General features: G+C 42.0%; 1 protein-coding gene across 12 annotated transcripts in view; it reads left to right on the top strand.

Moving 5' to 3' along the window:
• The window catches only part of MTMR1 (myotubularin related protein 1), a 449,026-nt gene that overhangs the window by 45,074 nt on the left and 383,014 nt on the right, over positions 1 to 20,938 (top strand). For all 12 annotated transcript variants that reach the window (XM_086918594.1, XM_086918596.1, XM_086918593.1 and 9 more), the window contains exon 2: positions 13,730 to 13,829. In XM_086918594.1, coding sequence (XP_086774720.1) covers positions 13,730 to 13,829 — 100 coding nt within the window. The remainder of the gene's footprint in view (positions 1 to 13,729; positions 13,830 to 20,938) is intronic.

Here is a 20,938-nt window from a genome sequence, read left to right as displayed (position 1 = left end):
ATGCTTATCAATTTGTTTTTCTAAGTCCTCCTTGAATTTTACCATTTCTGAATTTAATTTGAGGGTTTCCAATTCCTTTTCCACCTCCTCTAGTTGTATTTTTACTTTATGTAGGGCAATATCAATATGTTTTACTAGTATCTTTATTAATCCCAATGACTAATTTAAAGTGTGTTAGCCCCATTCCTGTTTTAAGTCATTGGTTGTCTCTTGTTGACTGGGCATTAACATGATTCGTAGTCCTCTAGGGACCCTTTCCACTTTCAAATATTTTCTTAGTGTTATTAGCTCCCAAGATTTGTTTATTTCTTTTTTGTTTACTTTCTCCCATGTTCTTAATTTACTTTTAACATCATTTTCCCCGGTTATGTTTTGTTTATCAGGCGCTCTATCCATATTTCCTTTATCAAACATTGTTGATAATTGTTCTTTTCTTTTAGCTTCTCTTTTTTCCATCTCTATTCTGTGCTACTGTTTTTTCTCTTTTAATTCCAATGTACCATTTTCCTATTGTTTTTTCCAAAGGAATTTTGCTGTTGGGTATTTATGTTGAAAGGTAAGGCTTTTAAAGGCGAATTCTTGAAATGCTACATCCCCATTTGGATTTCTCTTGCACACGTTTTTCCGCTTTCCATTACCCTTCACTGTATTCCCCACTCTGTTAACCGAGAGGCTTTAATCCGCCGTTTCTTTCTTTCTTGCCCGTTTCCCCAAGAAAACAACCTCTGCTTATGCCGAAGCTGCACGCTCTTACCTCGGTGAAGTCTCCCGGGTGGCGTGACTCCTCTTCTGCTTCGCTTAGTGTTTCTGGCGGGCCGTTTCCGTTTCTTCTCTCGGCGAGCACCAGCCAGGGAGTATGTTGAAAAACAAACAAACAAGGCGGTTCCTTTTTCCCGGCTTCTGGCGCTACATCAGAGGTGCGTAGCTTACGTGGTTGAACCAAACCGCAATTATATGAGCAACAACGTTTCCAGAAGGACACAATTAAGCCGCAACACCAGCAATTTTCCTTTGGGTTAATTTATTCTTAAATCCATTAGTCAACCAGCAAAGTTTGACCCACGCGTTCCGGTAGTCACGTCTACCTTGCTCACGGTCAATTCATTACATGATTCACAGTTTTTTTAAATTACTCTAACAGGAAACCATGATTGAAGTGTTTCCTGTTTGTTGTTTAAGCCTCCCAGAGATTTCTGGGATCTGTAGTTTCATTTGCATGATACAATTTTTTTTTTAAAGAAATGGTATTTTTTCCACATACAAAAGCATCCAAAAATGACAGTATTATCATCGGACTTATTTTGTTACATCTGGCAATATCCCACTCTTGTTCTCATATTGAAAATCAGACAACATTTGACATTTTACTGTATATATGTATATATATATATATGTGTATATATATATATATATATATATATATATATATATATATATATATATATATATATATATATATTCATGCCAATATTTGGCTAGGCCAAAGACTATTACCCTGCGCGTATTGTTGGGTAAAATTCTCAATACATCGAGATAGTGGCCAGGGCCGATGAGTTTACACAGTGGGATTATCCACTTCCCCCTCACAGACTTCTATTGGGGACAAAAGATTAACAAATAAACTGTGGATTCAGAACAGTCATTAAAGATGGGTAAATGTCATCAGAGAAAGCATTATTAGGTCACTTATTGCAAAACAGTTTGGTGGGTTATGTCTTATATCGAAATTGTATGAATAATTTACGTGCCAAAGGGGGAACAATTTCAATCTGTCCCACTCATAAAATGGGACAGATTTAAAATTAATGAAATCCTGGGTGAACGTACCCAGCGATTTGGCCATCTCCTTCTCCGCTATTGTTTGCCAGTAGGACGTTTTGACCCTACTCTTTGGTACTAGGGACAGCATTTCTGGGTTGGACCAGTATGCCTCCATCCCTAGTCTCCTCAACAGGTCCTTTAAAGAGCTGAACCATGGGATTGAGGTTACCTGGGGCTGTTTCAGAAGGCCAATCGTCACAGCTCGGTAGGGGGCAAGCTCTTCAATGGACCTTAGGCGGTGCCATAACATTATGATCTGTTAGTCCAACTTTCGGTTCATTGCAGAACTGTAAAAAATCATTAAGTAGTTGTTGGAGGCCCTGTGGGGATTTAGAAATGAGTAGGGTGTCGACTGCAAAAATAAGTGCCTGTATTCTTATCTCCCCTACTTTTGGGGCAACACATCCGTCCCTATCTAAGAAGTCTATCATCCCATTAATGAAGAGTGAGAATAGGGTGGGGGCTAAAACACATCCCGTCTCACTTCCTGGTGTGTCGGAAATTGCTTGGTGAATTGGTTGTTCTCTCCACACCTGACTTGGCTTTATTTGCCGAATGCAATCGGATTAAAATTTCTATAATGTTGCGAGCAAGGCCCATCTCTGCCACCATTCTCCAAAGTTTGGCTGGGGGTACCAAATCAAGGTCCACAAAGGTGACATATAACTTACCCCCTTTAATGGCAACCTCCCTCCATTAGATACACAGGAAGCAAAATACCTGGTCAAATGTACGAATATAGGCACGAAGGCCTGCTTGAAAGTCAGTCAAGATGTTGGACTCTGAGATCCAGTCCTGGATCCTAGCCTATATTTGCTTGCAGAAAATGTTCTGCAAAGAGTCAATAAGACTAATAGATCTGTAGGTGGCTGGGTTAGCTCAGTCCCCTTTATTGTAAATAGGTATTATCTCTGCTATATTCCACAAGGGAGGGATGTTTATATCAGACAAGGGGGCATTAGTAAGTATATTAATACAGGGAGCCCACACATTTGGGTCCTCTCTGTACCCCCCATTTCAGTAAAACCCTCTTCCTACATGTTACCTGGCTCATAAAGTGCCCAAAGTGGAATATTTACTCTTCGGGATGGACTGTATACTCTAGTGCCATCTTTCAACTATTCAACCAATAGGCTGCTTTTTTTCCAAAAGGTCTTGCGTTCTTTGACTGTCCGTGCCCTTTGGAGGGAGGACCATAGGGAGCGTTCCCATTTCTTCTTAGCTGACTCTATTTTCTATACCTAGCTCTACATACCACCATGTCAGATTGAACTTTAGATTTAATTGCATGTAGATGCTCACCCTTTGCTTTCCTACAATCCTGGTTTATAACAAGCTATCTGAGGATCCCGCCTTATCTTTTTATTTTCTTTGGGATGTTTCTGCTCCTTTCTCGGTAGGCCCAACAAATCCCTAATCTTATTAAAGAGTATTTCATGTTGAATACTCAGTTTCTCTGCTACGTCTGTCTTAGATAGTTTGACAGCTCTTCCACCTCTATGTGGATTTTGTATTTGAGTTCTTCCAGCACCCCTGGGTTTTCCTCCACCCATTCTCATTTGATTGAGCTCAGGTTATTTGCAACAGGCAGCTTACCCAGGTCAGTCTTGCCCCTAATATCACCTTGTGTCTAACATTCTTTGCTTTCTGAACACATGATACTGTGTGCCTTGTTACTTTGGGCCACCTGTGCAGGCCTCCATTAGATCTTAAAAATGTTATGCTTTGCTCCTCTGTAGGGGCCTTTGGAATCTTTCCTGGCTCGTTTTTAATCTCAAACGCTGTATATATTTATACAAATCTACTCCCTGCTTATAAAAACTACTTAATGAGTTGCAACGTATTTTCTTTTGTTTGACCATATCCTTAATCGAACTGTACTATATTGTTTGATTAGAAACTGTTTATGAAGTGATTCTGTTCTTGGGCACCCCGTTCATCAGAGCGATGATTGCTTTTAGTGGCATCCCATATATTTTTATGTGGTTAGGGATAATTGATCATAAAAGTTTGCTATTTTCACAATATATTACAATTCATTTATGTTATGAAGCCAAATCAGGGATTCATCTGTTGATCATATGCTTTCTTTTTGGAAATTTCGTAAATCTTATATTCCATATTATTATCTCTAGTACAAATGAAATTACTAATGAATAAATACTCGTAAGTTTCTATTTGGCATGTTTGGAGAAACTGCATTCTCAACTTTCATTTTTGTCACATATGTGTCCACAGTACTTTTCATTTAGCTACAGTGATACCCGCGGGTTATTGTTTTGCGCGTTATAAATTGTTATCAATCAATCAATCAATCACAGTGCAAGTACCCAGAATGTCTCCAATACAGATAATTGGAGAAACCACTATAATCAAAGGAGAAAGATAATACACAAAGACAAGTGGAATATATGTATATCTAAAATAGATTAAATATGTATCCTTGTAATATCCAATAAAATCCGGTATACATTTGTTATTAATACCTCTATCTTCTTAGTACTCAATGTAAATCAGTTCATGCATATCCTCTTTCATTTCCCCCAAATCATCACTTCATTTCAATCAGCACTTAATTTCTATAATATATGGGCCCAGTTTGCTTCAAATTTGGTTTAGCCACTTCATCCCACATTAAAATCAATTTCTTCATCCCTATTCAAGCCTGAGGGGGCCTTTGATTGTAAGTCCAGAATATACCTTGACCTCAAACGTCTACGTTGTTTCACTTGGTCGCCCCCTCTCAGTCTGGTTGCTACCTTATCCATTGCACAAAATCTCAATTTGGAGACATCGCTGTTATGCAGTTCATAAAAGTGTCTTGCCACCAGAAACGGGGAATCATCCGAAATAACAAGTTCCATATTCAAGCAAGCCGAACAATGACTTGCACGAACAATAATTAGCCGGAGGAGCTTCAAAACAGGAACAGGTAAGAGGGGTTTGTTTTAAGGGGTTGGTAGGTCCGGGTTAGTTTCTAGGGGCTTTGAGGGGTTGTGTTAGTTTTTAGGGGATGTGAAGAGCTCTGACACCCTACACAAGGGCGAGTAGTTGTATAAAATAAATAAAATAAATGTGACTGAGGGGCTATGGACAGATGAGGGGCGACATTGAGGGTTATAGTGATAGAATCAGTTGAGAAGAGGTTGTTTTGGGAAGGGAGGGGTGCTAACAAAGATTGTCCCACAGGGCGCCACCAACAGTAAAGCCAGCCCTGACTCCATTTGCGAGAACGGAGGCCCGCGACCTGAATACAAAGTAAAGCTAAATAAAAATCTATCTGCTGCATTAAAATGCATTGTTTCAGTGATCCTTTTATTTCATTCAGGGTTGCATACCTTTTCTCTCACTTAGACGTTGTCTTTTTTCAAGTATTTTTCCAAGAAGTTTCGTCGCAGTAGATGTCTTATGCAAGGTTCAGCTGTGTCAGCAGCAATTTTGAGATGGTGCTGCTGTTCTCTCCCATGACTTCCACCAGATTTTCGGTCCATACTTTTTTCCCCACACTATAGATTCATAACAAGTACCATATTTCAGGACCAGTGTTTCACTCCGTAGCCAATTCAGCCGCACTGCGCAGGCATTTTCTTTTCCATATTAAAACTTTACGGTGGGGACACAAGAGAGTGGAAGCTTGTGACTGTATTAAAATTTTTATTTAAATTCATCTTCTTTCATGTGCTTCAATCTTTCTGACATCTGGAAGAAGAAGTGGTTAGCGATTTGGAGCTTGCAGCATGCTTCTTCTTAAGTTTCTCTGCACAAGAGTCTGAGGTGCTTACTACATAGATTTTGGTGATTAAAGCCACTTCTTGCTTTCACCTGGTAAAGCTGCAGCTGCTTGGCAGCGCGCTCCTTTGGGAACTCTCATGAGGATTCTGACGTTATGATGGATGGATTCTTTTGAGTCTAGTGGTTAATCATGGAGTTCGTGGTTCAGTAGGTCGTGGTTAAATAGTTAGTGGTTTCGCTTTGGTCATGGTTTGGCCTTCGTGGTTCAGACACTCGTGATTTTGTCGGTAGTTGTTTAGTCATACAACCCGGCATACGTGAAGTCAAGAGCTATTTGATCTTCTAAAATCCTTTATTGTAGGGGAAAGATCGTACTGCCCACATACATCAATTGGCATGGACACATAAGTACTTACACACAATGATATGATCCATAATTATAAAAACAACATATTTTCCTTTTATATAATATGTATATGTACAACCCTTCTTTGATGATACGTGTTTAATGCTCCTGTTTGATTTTTTTTTTTTACTGTATATTTTTATGGCATGGGCATTTTTTATCAGACCCTGTAGACAAAATACATGTACAGTGTGGTCCAACAGCCTGCTAAAATGTAATGGAATAAAGCAGTGACTCATCTGTAGATTTTCTTTGGGGCCATTAGTCTGGTGATAATTTGCCCTTTTCTCTAGCAAGAAGGTTCAGCTACAGTTGCAGCCAACTGCCTTATCAGTTCTATGAATTATCATGTCTCTTCTAGTATAGAGAAAGAATCCGAAATAATTGGAAACAGATCACCTCCAGAAAAATGAGATGAATATCTGGATGTGTCCATATGGACTTTTAATGTCAACCCAAAAATCCCACTTTAAAGCTGCAAAGCTCCTCTACCTAGAAATAATGTGCGTGCATATTCTCCATTGTTACCTTACATATTGAGTGACCGGTTATTGCTGAACACCTGAGCAACCCTCTGTCATTTTGTTAGACGTCACTTCAGATACCCCTTGTAGCTTTAAATGATCAATGTCCATACTGCTACAACTAATCGACACCTTCAATGCACCACTCCGCCTATTTTGTTTGAACAATTAGTGTCTTGTACCCCTGAACTGAGAGCATGGCATTGTCTCGGCTTCATTGTTTGAGCGGACCCTACCTTACTATACCTATCTTAAAGGGCATTGCTTTGCCCCCTAAATGATTAAATGTTTCACTCCATAATTTTGATCACACTGTAAAATAAGGTTCCCTTCCATACTACCCACAGCCCCAAAGAAGCAAGTTACACAAGCTCACTAGTTTATATTATTTGCTATATCGGTCATTCTTCTCTACTTAGCACTTGTTAAAGCATCATTTCTTTGGGACTATTTATATTACTCCATATCTTAACACACGTCAGCTCTTTTATACAGCCTTACCATCTCATTTAATGAGTGACTAAACCAACCAGCAACCAGACAATACATGTGTCATGTATTCCTGTACATACACTAAATGGCAAAAACCTATGATTACAAATAGCACAAACCTAAGCATTTCCCAGTTTCTGTCTATGTAACACTCAGTCTGTAACAGTCACCGTATTCTCAATGTCCCTACTACTTTTTGCAGCTCTCACGAGACCTGGATAGTTTCCAAATATTCTGCGGTACTTGCAGCTCTGGACACCAGCCACATTGCCATCTTCCGCATACTATTAAGTATTTTAAGGGTTGAAGAGTAGGCATCCTTGTCAACACCAATAATCTCTTTTCACCGACTTGAACTGGTGAACCTTTGTTTTATGGGTTGATCTTGGTCCTTTGGGTGCTTCACCATTTGAAATTCTTGAAAATTAGTCCACAATAAACTCTGAAATTGCCCCAAGAAACTCACTAATGGATTTGTGATAACCCATTATTACATGACATCAAGACTTTGGGGCCCTTGACTCTTGACATCTTAGAACATCACAAATTTGCGTTGTAAGACCCATATTTAAAGTGGTTGTTGGGGTTTTGGGTGATCTTTTTAGGATTTGCTTGATTCTGAACCACCTGGGTCAGAATGTTTTTGAATCGTGTATCTAAGTTCACCAAAAAACTAGTGCAGAGAGCAAGCACATCATAGCAAATCTCATGTACTATATGAAAATGTTTGGGACATTTGTCCCTTTACCTGCCATCAGGAAATACCATCAGTGATATATTGGAGTGTTCCAGAAGTCTGCCAAGGATACCTGTGGTCTTCTTCCTAGTATACAATTGTCCATAAGGCACCATGTTTTTGTAGTGTACAACCTTCCTGTGTAAGTGGTATTAATTTGTTTGTATCTCGTCTCCAGAAGGTGCTAAGGCTTTTAGGGCTAGATCTATCATGCACTTTTGAGGTTGCAAATGGCCTGATTGCAACTGCAGAAATGCTCTTTGGGATGTACAAAGCCCAGAATTGTGATTCATTAACTTGTTACTGAATTACAATTTGGGTCTTCTGATTTGGTGTTTGAAAGAGGTGTATTGAGGGTGTCCCTTCCTAATACCAAATCGGAATGGTATGTACAAATGTTTTGTGACCAAAATGCGGTTGCAAAACATTCGCAATTTACAGCCATTTGAGAAATGGTGGTGACCTACTTGCAAATGGGAATTTTGAGAATGGTTGGAAAAATATTTTTAAGAGCAGGCAGTGGTCCCACGGACCACCGCCTGCTCTTAAAAATAAAACTCCCAAGTTAATTTTTTTTTTTAAAACACATACAAGGAAAACGGGATGTGTTTAAACAAAAAGAATGCTATGTTTTAAAGCAATCACAGACATGGCGGTCTGCTGACCCCAGAAAGCCACCATGCCTGTGATGGCTGCGATTGCAAATGGGTCACAAATTGCGACCTATGCCATTAATATTCACGAGGTAGGTCTATTTGCAACCAACTAGGAATAGAAAATGAAACTCCAAAGAGTTTCATACATTAGAAATTGCGAGTTCCTGATTGCGATTGGCAGGAAATTGCAATTCGAAAATTGCTATTTATCGCTTTCATACAGCAAGCCCTTAGTTATTTTGTTTCATTCCTAATTTCAGTTGCCACATTTTTCTACCTGTGAATAAAATGGCTATTTGTTTTCAAAGTTAAGGGACATTGAGTGTGGGTCGACTTAGTAGCAGTTCCAAATCCTCTGCCGACTTAGTAGCAGTTCCAAATCCTCTGCCAGTTCCTGTACTAAAGCATTAAATGTTCACGGTCGCTACCCTTGGAGAGAGTTAAGTTTACAAATGGAGTAACTTTGTTCACCAGTTGGAGTAATATAGTAATGAAGAGACTGTCGTACCAGTGGTAACACCAGTGGTTAATGACAACAATACCTTCCATGGGCATTGTCCAGTAATCACTGACTACATCAGGACAAGGTGAAAAGTCCTCATCACTCTATTTACCATTTGCAAATTTATTTGGATTTTTAATGTATTTCTAAAGTTAATTTGTGAAAAGTAGGTAGGAGATCACCTTCTAAATTCATATTTCACCTAATTTTAGGTGTATCTCAGTTCAGCTTTGGCTTTCGGTGAAAGCTTACACCGTCAAAACACAGTACATAGAGACTGGTGCAATGGTTTGCCTCTGTCATGCTCTGCTTGTTTAGTTTGTTATTTGCGTTTTGGTTCAACCCACATTGCAGCCATTGTGTGTTGCAGCAGTGATTCATGATATGGTGTGTTACCTGGTCCTTTTTTCATTGTCTCTAATTCAGATCTGCCAGTCTGAGAGACTGACTGTGTCATTGGTAATCAACTGTGCTTTGATGCCACACACAATGACTCTGGAGTGGATCCACCACTCTGCAGACCCATCTGCAGTTCCTCTTCTGATTGATCATTTAGATTCTGCTCCTCTCTCAGCTGGCTACAGGTAGCAGCACTCTGCACTGCTCCTCAGACCAGTTGTTGACAAAGTCGTGGCTGTGCAGCATGAGCCTGTCTGCATCATAAATGGCTCCCAATAGGGTGAGCTGTACAAGAATATTAGGATAAAAGCAGTGGGGAAAGAGGTTCTGATATCTTTCAGGGCTGTGCCCAACAGTGACAGAGGGAAATAGAGATAGAAGAAAAACAGCAGAGGTTCCAGTCGCGAATGGCATAGGATAATTCCTCATACCCCTCTATCAGTTATGATGCACACTCCTAGTATTATTGTGATAATTCTTTGCATACTGTGGATTCTCATGGCTTAATGATCCAACTATTAACACAATTCTGACCCTGCTATTCTAGTGGGTTACTGGCATAATTATGGCAATTCTTAGCAAAATGGGACAATTCTTGGCATGGGGTGGCCATCTTTGGCACAGTACGGACCCTGACATAATAGTAGCAACTATTTGCATAGTGTGGATACCCATGACATGATCACACTCGCTTCTCGCATAATGCTTGTGCTGACATTGTGGTAATCATTATAATATTGTGGGTATCCATGGCACGATGGCTCTTAATCTTGGTGAGAGGCTGACCCAGATGTAATATTTGTAATTCCTTTTATAATGCGCATAGCCCTGACATAATGCAGTCTACCCATGATGTAATTCTGGTCTTGGCTGACAATGTATTCATGGTGGCTCCTCTTGGGATACTGTGCCAATATGTGCAAGATAAGCTTTAGATGGTAGGTTGAAATAATATTCGATTGGATTGGAGACCAACAGGCCCTTAATTTGCAAGTCCCAGTGTTAGGTTGAGTAATAATTCCCGCTCATCCACCCATCCACTGTAATCTATGTACCCTTTAATCTATGCTTTCATTCATAAATTCATTCACCTATCCAGTCATCCTATCTTTCAGGCACTCTTCTATCCACGTATTCACCAAACATCCAATCATCCATCCACCAATCCTTCCATTCTTCCTATCATTGACTCATTCACCTTCTCGCATGACCATAGACATATACATGTCAATCCACAAAGGAGATAAAACAGCCAAACCTATTGACTTTGTCGGTGCTTGTCTTTCATGCTTCTTCTTGTATGTTTCAATGATTTTTTTTCTTGCGTGGTTTTTGTATATTTATTTATTTATTTATTTAGTTTGCAACTTGTACCGCGCAAACTAAAACCCGAAGGTGTCAAGGCGCCTAACAAAAAGATCAAAAAGCGGGCAGTCATGCACTTACATGTACGCTTGAACAAAGAGGCGAGTTTTAAGGGCTGCTCTGAAAGTTTGGAGGGAGGGGAGGGACCTAAGTTCTAATGGAAGATCGTTCCACCATTTAGGGGCCAAGAGGGAAAAAGCCTTGCCACCCCATCTGGCTTTCCGAGTACGGGGGATGTGAAGGAAAGAGTGATTGGAGGAGCGGAGGCGCCTGCCAGGGATGTAGTATGTCAGGATGGCTCTGATCCCAGTGGGGCTGCTTTTGGCCAAGGCTTTATAGACCATACACATGGACTTGAAAACAATCCGCTCCTTAATCGGAAGAGCCAACAAACTGGAATTCTCTAATCCTGACTCCATACTCATGAGAAGTGCCAAACCACTCCCACCACCTCTTATTACACCAAAATCTGGCATGATTTTTGTAGAGGCTGGAGGGTCCTTGGACACATTAGGGGCTTACATTCTTCTGATAAATTATCTAGAATAGGACAGCATATCAAAGAGAAAGTATTCTCTCCTATTAGACGGTCAGTCCTTTGTGGGATGCTAGGGGATCTTTTATGAGTAACGAGTGGTCTATAAAATACCAATATCATTCTCTCTCCTCTTTAGACCATTACAAAAAAAATTTCTTAACTGCATAGCTTAGTAGTTAGTGTAAGGTAAAATTGGATATGTCAAATTCCGCCTATCTAGTTGACACCCAAGTTTGGTTGCTACCCTCAATCTCTTCCCTCCACTATCAATACAAATATGTTAAAGGTCACTTACATATTTTGGTTCATCCTGCACAGGCAAGGCCTAGAATAAAAAAAGTACTTTTGGTAGGATCATAATTTTAATAGGTGCTATATGCCCTAATATTCCACGGCTGTAGGTCTCTCCTAATTTCCTGCACCAGAGGCATCAGTTGACTGTGTATAGCTCAGATAGCAAAGCCATAAATTGTATCCCAAGATGTTTTATTTTATATACAGAATTGGCCTGAAGCCAGCTTATATCTTCTCTTGGATGTAGGTATTAAAGGCCTCAAATGTATGCAGTTTAAGTCTAACCCCTGACATGTAGCAGAATCCCTGCAGCTCTTGAAACGGATTTTGCAGAGATCGAGTTGATTGCGACCAAGTTATCTGCAAACTGGGTCCATTAATCTGTCCGTAGTTTAACCCCCCTGATATTCACTCCCTGCCTTACCCTCTGTGAAAGTGGCTACAGGTCAAGCACAAACAACAGGGTAGAGTGGGCAGCTGTTCTGGTGCCCTGCTCTACAGCACTCCTCGAGAAGTCCCCTGCTGTTTTTTCTTATATTGGCCTATGGGGCTGCATTTCCCGCTTGGGCCATGTTTAAGAAATGCAGTCCAAAACCTCTGGACCTCACAATATTTCTGAAAAAGTTCTATCCAACTCTGTTGAATGCTTTCTTAACATCTAAGAACAGCAACATTACATTTCTATGTCTTTTGCTGGCTATATCTACAAGATGCACCTCTTTTTTTAGTGTTCTCTCCAGCTTGCCTATTTAATACGAAGCCCCTTTTATTAGTTGCCACCCTAAATCTCTGTTTCTGTTTGGAGGGGTGCACTTTAGTTAAAATGTTGGTGATCTGTTGGATGAAGAAGCAGGCACCGCAATTCAGTGTCTTCTTCAATGTCCTCTGCCATATCTGACTGAAGAACTAATTTATGCACCTTAAGGATATATTACTCCGTATTATTGACTTCAACTCCCTGGGACTCTCCACCAAATTCTGACAGTGTTGCAACAGGAGCTCATCTCAAGGTCTTTTTCATTACCCTGAGAATTTTGTTTTGTGCCACTTAGACTTGTGCATCACTCAATCCCTCCAGTAAAACACTCATTCACGGTAAGTACTTGTGAACCTCCTGAAATTCTCATATGAATTCCCCTGTTTTGTAAGAGGATTCACCGCCTAATGCCTTGAAAGAGTTCCACGATGAAATTCCATTTTAAAAGGGCATCACTAGACCCTTTTTTGACTCCGTAGCTATAGCCCATCAAAGCTCCGGTGTTGCCTGAAAAAGCCAGTTGGCTAACCCACAAGTGGTCCTACGTTTATTTACCCAGCGTTCCTCTTGTGCTCAGCATGAAACTAGCATTTACCAACTAACATGTAGGTGACAAGAGCATTGTTGTTTCTTCATTAGGGCCAGATGAAGTCCTGCCTAAGTACACATCTGGGATTGCTGTCAGTTCTGCAGGGCAGTAGTAGGCCTCTTCTTCCTTGCTTTGTTTAGTGCTGAGGCCACGGGCCTTTCTCTCGTTTGCTGACCCCCGTGTGGGCAAGTATCCTGCTATGGGCTTCAACTTCAAGGTCCCCTGCCCCAGTCTCTCTTTGCGTTAAGCGAGTTTGCCGGTTCTACTTGCTGCAGCTCAAAGTGCATGGCCCAAGGTCTCTTTTCTTTACTCCAGTACACTGGCCTACCCAGGTTTGTTCCCTGAAGGGTGCCCCGGCTATTTTTCTGGCCGTCTTAATTGACATTGAGGCCTCAGCAAAATCTTCTGATCCTGCTACGTTGCTCTGACATTACAGTGTAAGATGTCCAATCTCCAGATTTTCGCCTTGTGACCTACTAGGTCAGCTATGTATGTTTTCCTTGTTCGCACCTTAGTAGACGTCCTCGCGGGAGAATTGAGAACTGCTTGTAAGTAGGCCAGGGAGGGGTCAGATGTAAAATTAAACCACATTATATTGTTAATGTGTAAACATTGATATACTCGTGAAGAACTGCACATGTTTTTGAAAGGCCACTAGCTACCTAATAATTTTTTACATTTTGTTCACTGTCCTTTAAACAGAAATGACAGAAAACGTCCTATGCATGATTTAAAAAAAAAGTAAAAAGATGGAGCAGAGGGGTGGCATTAAGATTTGACTGTAATAGTGTTAACAATTTTTTACAGTAACATTATATGTGACGTCCAGCAGCACTGGGTAGTGTGAAGTTTGATTAATCAAACTAATGGTGTCATAGTGAAAATTTCTCATCTTATAGCTTTACTTTATTCCTGCAGCCCTACAGGTTCTCATGTGGAGTGGTGTAAACAACTTATTGCTGCTACAATTTCCAGTCAGCTTCCTGTTCCATCAGAAAATGTTTCCAGAGATTATAGGGTAAGTTTTGTTTACCTTATGACCATTCCAGACTCTCCAGGGTATGGTGCCACTATAATTGAATTTTACATCATGAAAAAAGAAAACATGCCTTTACTTTCACCATACAGTAATTTTAATCAAAATATTCAGCATTCAAGCATTTGTAAAGCCAATATTTCTGGAGCTGTTTGCATCAAACTCCCTGTACCCCAAGTTATCCCTGTTGATGAATGGTGCTTTGCTGCACATGTACACTATGTGCAAAAAAGTAGGAGAGCTGGAGTGGCTTTGGGGGAGGTGCACTGGGAATGGCATCGTCCAGTGAGAGAAGTTGTTAAAAACTACTGTAGAGCTGTTCATTTGAGGCTGAAAGCAGAGTTTTGGAGCAGAGAGTGACTTTCTGTAAGCACCAAGAAGTCTGGCGCAAAGGGGCTGAGATTGTGTCCACTTGCCTAATTGGTGCTTGGTCACAACAGTAGATACATGGTTTGTGGGAGACAGTGGCCATCTTGTGAGGTTTTTGGTGGTTGTTTGCTAGGGATAGCCTGGGTCACTCAGGAGTTTGGTATATTTATTAGGGGAGTAAGAGAACTCTGCTTTGGGGCAATTAGTGCATTGTTGTTTCGAGAGAAAGACTTGTCTGTTTTGAATAAGTGCACAGTAAGACTATAGTCATGGCCAATAAAAGTTTGACTTAGTACACAGATTGCCAGCCACACATTTACTTAAATCCTCTATTTTTGAGGGAACAAACCATAAGAGACTTCCTGTTTCGTACGGGTATATCACTCAAACCCTTTTATTATTTATTTGTTTCTTGTCTTTTTTTAAGTATTGATGTATGAAAGGGACACCTTATCGTTTTGTACACCTTATATACAATTATTTACAATTCGCGATTATTTACAACACAAACACATACACATAACTAGTTGTATTATACAAAGTGAATTGCTCTGATATATATACACTCAAATATTCATACTACGAAGAAAAAATCATCCGTAATTCCATAAAGTCAAAAGTATAAACTTGAAGACAATCATAAATCAATGAACTACAGTTGAATGTAGGCAGTTCAAAAAAGGAAAAATAGACTTCAAATTAATTCATTCAGTCCATTCAACCAATAAATGGCTAATCTTTTTACGCCAATGCGTTTCGAATCCGGTATGTCAACTCTACGGATTCTCATCAGGGCTCTGTCTTAATACGGGATATCTGTTGAACCAGCAGCCGCCGGTCAAGGGTAGGGTATTAGTTCTGACTGAGTTTCTTTTCTTTTCGGGATCTTACTGGATCATGCTCGTGATCCTACGTTTCCACCAAATGGGAGTTAATTTTCAGTCTTGTATTACAGCCTGCTCTGAGGGATTCCTCGCTTGGGCTGTTCGTGTTCTAATCGGTTGCAGCGGTAAACGCTTTCTAACCATGTAGGCACCACTTTCCTCAGTCCTTATTATTTGCGCTCGCTTTCCTTGAACAAGCTGTGACTCGGCATCTAGCTCTCATTCACTTAGTTTGGCAGCCAGGTCCAAACAATAGGAACATCGTTCCAACCAAGAACCAGTTAGCATGTCTTTTCATAAGATACAAAATTCTATAAAACGAGTCAATAGAGTTACCCATAAGGAATGATACATCCAATAAACAACATGTGTAGGTCAGGCAGTAGTACAATCACATATATCACAAGTGAAGCGTTAACTATTACATTGGAGAAATTATAAATGACATGAAACATCAGAGGCAAACAAAAAGCATGTATTATCTGCATATGTCCGGTCAGGAGCATGCCTGACGACAACCACACAGCCTTGTTTCAAACCGGTCTAGTGTAACATGGAAACATAGCATTAAACGATTGCACCAGAATTAGGCACAGGGGATACAGCTCTAGTGCGCGCCCATTGCAGGAAGGGCTCCCATATATCCCTTGTTCTTGAAGTCGGGGCATCAGATCCCAGAATATTCCAAGTTGTGTGTAGCCATATGTCACATCGGACAACCAGTCTTTAAACCTTGGTACCCTCTTTCTCCCCCATCGAATAGCCACTTGCGCCGCGCGTAAAGTAAAAGTCTTGCATACAGCTTGCTCTGTTTGGGTGGAGTGTCCTGCACACAGCCAAGAAGACCTAATGTCGGGGAAGGGGCGTCTGTTCTGTCAATTATCTCCTGCCAAAACACATTCAATCGCGGGCAGTCACAGGCTATATGCAGGAATGATGTTGGTGCATATCCACAGCGCCAACACCTGTCATCTTCTCTGAGGCGCATGTGGCAGAGGCTAATCGGCGTCCTATAATATCTATGCAAAAATTTCAAATGAATTAGGCGTAGTCTGTAGTTTGGGGAGAGCTCAGTCAGCTGCCTGCAACAGAAGTCCCATTGTTCTTCTGTTAATGGAGGGTCAAGTTCACTTTTCCACTGTTGCAGGGAATTTGGCTGGACTATTGGAGCAGTGTTTTGCATGCTGGTGTATGAGCGCGTGACAAGTTTACGTGGGGATATTTGCTTAAATGTTTATGATATGTTCGCTCTAGTTTTTTCTGTACATTTACACACACATACTTTTGTTGTCATCCTTGATTTTCAGTATTGATGAGACAATCCTTTCACTGCAAATTGAACAAATTGTACCTTGGTGTATCAGTGTTAATAAAATATATTCACTGATAGGTTTTCAGAGGGAATACATTGCATAAACATCTGCAGCAGCTTAGTAAAACAATCCGGTTTTAGTGCTCAGGATTCGTGTCAAGATCTCTCTATGGGCCTTGTCCAAATCTGCGGCCCGCAAGGTTCCATTCTCAATTCCCTGGTCCTCTCCGCTGTCCAAATGTCAGCCACTTTTACTGCAATTTCATCATGTGATGCCTCTGCTTGCCAAACGGAGGTTCTATATTTTGAAGTGTTCCTGGAGGCAACAGTGGGCTTTTTATATCCGTATCTCCAGTGCTGCACATTGATCCTAGTCCGGTGCTCAGGTCTCAATTTTCAAGACTTCCCCCACACCCCAGGTCCCTGTAATGTTCCTCATCACCACCAACACTAAGTTGATCAGAGCTATTTTGTATACGTTGGAGTCCAACTGTGTAGTAATAGGATTTTGGATTCGGTGCTGAGGACATCCTTAAGATTTTCGTTTCACCTGTGCATTACCTACCTCCAGTACTGCTGTATTTTAGAGCAGGACCAGATCATATGTATGACGTCTCATACATCTTGATGACGTCTGAGACACTCCGGAGAGTCTATTCTGCCCATCTGATGCCTCTGTGTTGATCGGTGTATGGTGCTGGCATTGGACCATGGTGTATATCACGCTGCAGCAGGGTTCTTCTCCCTGGCCTTCAAAGAGATCTGTGTAACAAAAATGCATGGTATATAATTTTTGTGTACAGTTAGGGACTACGCGGACATACCAATTTTAGATGGTCAGTATATTTGTTTTGATTTTGACCAAGTGAAAAGTTGTTGCACAGATTGAATTTTTCACTTTCATATCTGTTGATATTTTTCTTTGTAACATATATTGAAATAGAATATATAAAGCACTGGTGCATCAAGTACTTTCTTTTTTGACACAAATATTGGGGGAAATGTAAAATATAAATAAATATAAATAAGGAATGAAAAAAAAGTTTTCAAAAAATAAAATAATACACAAATTAACATTATATACAGCAACGCTTAAAAGTCTGAGTTTCAAAATATTTATCCATACATGCGCATATGGAACTTTATACAATACAGTTGTATATCTGTTTATTTTCCATATACATGTATACCTTTTTATGTAGTTATGTATCTATATATTTATTACTATACACTGTAGAAGAAAGAAAACCTTCAACTTTCTCCAATTCACTACTGTCTTTTCAATTTATCCTCTACCCCCACTCACTCATCCCAAACCTAATTATACTACTGTGATCTCCTAAATTACACTTTCTAGACTCTTACCTCCTCTATCCCTCCTTTATCCTTTTCAGTCCAACTAACAGACCCACATGTCTACCGCCCCAGTTAACTTGTGTTTCCCTATACTAATCCACCACTGATCCACTTTAGTGGTATGTCTTGTTCATATGCCATTTATGTTTTGGTGTGAATACACCACCTCTTATAGCAGTGAAGTGTTGCATGCATTACTTTGTAAAATATTGAAGGCGTCTTCTTGTCCCTAAGCAGTGTCATGACTATTGTGTTTCATCACAGTTCCAATTCCAAATGACAGATGCCATCTGGTTTCTCATCGGATAACAACTGGTACAACTATTGTAGCTGTACCGCCAAGTAATGCAGTTCATAACTGGGAACATCTATTCCACCTTTCTCAAAAAGGAACAGAAGCTTACTAAGAGCGCCTCTGCTTCTTCAAATGCCTCTGATCAAATCAATTAACATAGAGGTCAATACCCTAAATATAGTATGCAGTACCATGACTGGTATTTATTTTGAGGAAGTAAAATAACCTAGACTGGATAACCTGCTGACATGAACTGATAAATTGGGAGACTTCTCGGATCCCCAGATTCTGGTGAGGAGTCTCTCCGACCATTCCCGGGCGGTGTTCCCACGTATAGACCCATGGCACCTAAGGGATGAAAAGATAAGCGACAAACTTAGAGAGGGCTCCCGGCTCTACTTTGAGGAAAACCAGGGGTCTGTAGAATCACACTTATTACTGTGGGAGGCGTGCAAGACCGTCTTGAGGGGGCTGGCACAGGCACTGATTGGAGCCAAAAAGAAAGAGGAATCCTTACAGATTAGGGGGCTAGAGGATGAGATCACCGAGCTAGAACAACAGGAGGAGGCTGTGTCCTCGCTGGACAGTCGCCATACTCTGGCACTTGAGCAGAAAGACCTCATGGCCCTAGCAGAGGGCGAGGCGAGGGCCTTTGCCCTGGCCACGCAACACCATATCTATGATGTCGGAGATAAAGGCCTAAAGCTTCTAGCTTGGTTGGAACGCAGAGATAGAGAGCGCTCCTGGGTGATGGCGGTCTAGGATAAGTCGGGCTCCCACGTGACCACTAGTACTGACATTGCGGAGGCGTTCGCGACGCACTTTGAAGCGGTCTGTACCCTGGTCTGTACCAGGACGGAGCAGATCTGGGAGGTTTTCCTGTGTGACTTTGCGCTTCCCACTCTGTCTCAGTCTCAGAGTGATGCCCTGGAGACGGCCTTGTCTAGTGAGGAGATAGGGGCAGCACTTAACTCTCTGCAGTCCGAGAAGGCGCAGGGCCCCAACGGGCTCCCGATTGAGATTTTTAAGAGACAGTCGAACATTGTCACAGGGCACCTTTTGAGGATGTATCTAGAGGCGCGCCAGGTGGTGATGCTACCGCCTGATCAGAGAGAGGTCATGATCGTGGTCATCCACAAACCGGTTAATTGTTGCTCTTCTTATCGGCCGATCTCCCTCATAAATGTGGAGGCGAAGGTGTTAGCAAAGGTCCTGGCGGACAGGTTGCTCCCGCTACTACCGGACTTGATTCATGTAGACCAGTCTGGGTTCATGCCGCGAAGAAGCACCAGACATAATTTGCGACGTTTGTATGGCGTACTATATATGACGGAGTGTGGGCGCTTCGGCCAATTTTCTGCAGCTGGGTGCGCCTCCTGTATCAACAGCCATTAGCACGTGTACGAGTTAATAGAACGGTGTCCAGAGCCTTCCAGCTCCGGCGGGGCACGAGGCAGGGATGCCCCCTGCCCCCTCTCTTGTTCGCCTTAGCGCTGGAGCCTCTGGCTCATAGGGTCAGAAGAGATTGCTCGTTTTGGGGCCTAGTGCTGAATGATGAATGGGAGGAGCGCATCAGCATAACGCTGACGACATTGTGCTATACATGGCCAGGCCTTACCAGTCGATGGCGCAGGCACTCCACCTCTTCGAGCTCTTTGGGAGCTATTCGGGCTATAAGATCGATTGGGCGAAATCAGTTATCTTTCCCCTCTCTGGCCCTCCTCCACGGATGCCGCCCAGGTGCCCTGCGGTGGTAGCGAGAGATGGTTTCAGGTATCTGGGGTTGTTCTTTATCAGAGACAAAACAGAGTTTCCGGCTAAGAACCTTGAGCCTCAGTTGTCACGCCTTCTCACTGATGTAAGCCATTGCCGCACGCTGCCTTTGTCCCTGATAGGTCAAGCCAAGATGTTTAAAATGTTTGCGTTGCCCTGCTTCCTATATGTCTTACAAAACACGCCGTATCCGATCCCGCCGGGATTCTTCAAGCGGGTCTCCCAGGCGGTGCGGACACTTCTCTGGGATGGAGGCACCCCTCGGATTGCGTTGTGCAAACTAACAAGGGGAGTGTACTACAGTGGCTGGCCCTGCCGGACGTGCAATTGTATTACTGGGCGTCCCAGCTACAGGTTGTTAGCGACTGGGTATACCCCGACTCGTCGGAACCGGCCTATAGCGTGGATCGGTTTGTAATGTTGGGCGGTAATTGCGAATCCTTGTTATACACCAAAAGGACAAGGGCAGATTGGCCCTCCCATACTGGAGTGGTAGTCCACTGCTGGAGGGAGGCGAATAGATTCCTGGGGTGGACAGGATCCCTGACCGGTAGGACCCCCCTATGGATTGGGGAGCAGCTGAGCGCGGTAGTTCGATTGGAGGGTTTTAGGGGCTGGCAACTCATTGGCATTGACTACTTGGAGGATGTGTGGAAAGGGGACGCCCCGTTCATTTGAATATCTGCAGCAGGAATATGACCTGCGGGACTCGCAGCGATATTACGTACGTCTCATACACGCCTTGCGTTCCCATATCTGGGAGGGCTCCCCGGTCCCGGAATATTCCCAGATGGAGGATCGACTACTTCTTGATCCCATCATTGACAAGCCCACGTCCACGATCTATCGCAAGTTAATAAACAACATGCCTGATCCCTTGGTGTCCCTGAAGGCGACTTCGGAACTTGGGTCCCTTAGAGGACGACGACTCTCAGGACTCCCTGCAGAGTCCACGAGAAATTGCGGTCTGGTTCTGGCTGGTGCAGCTCAAAATATTAAAAAAGGGCCTACTGATTGGACCAGATATGGGGAACTCTGGCTGGCCATGGTGGCGGGAGTGGCAAAATAGAATATTGCCAGCGCCCTAAATCCTGCCATTTTC

Source organism: Lissotriton vulgaris, chromosome 4_1, assembly GCF_964263255.1.
Source record: "Lissotriton vulgaris chromosome 4_1, aLisVul1.2, whole genome shotgun sequence".
NCBI lineage: Eukaryota > Metazoa > Chordata > Amphibia > Caudata > Salamandridae > Lissotriton > Lissotriton vulgaris.
This window is presented reverse-complemented; position numbering and strand designations above follow the sequence as displayed.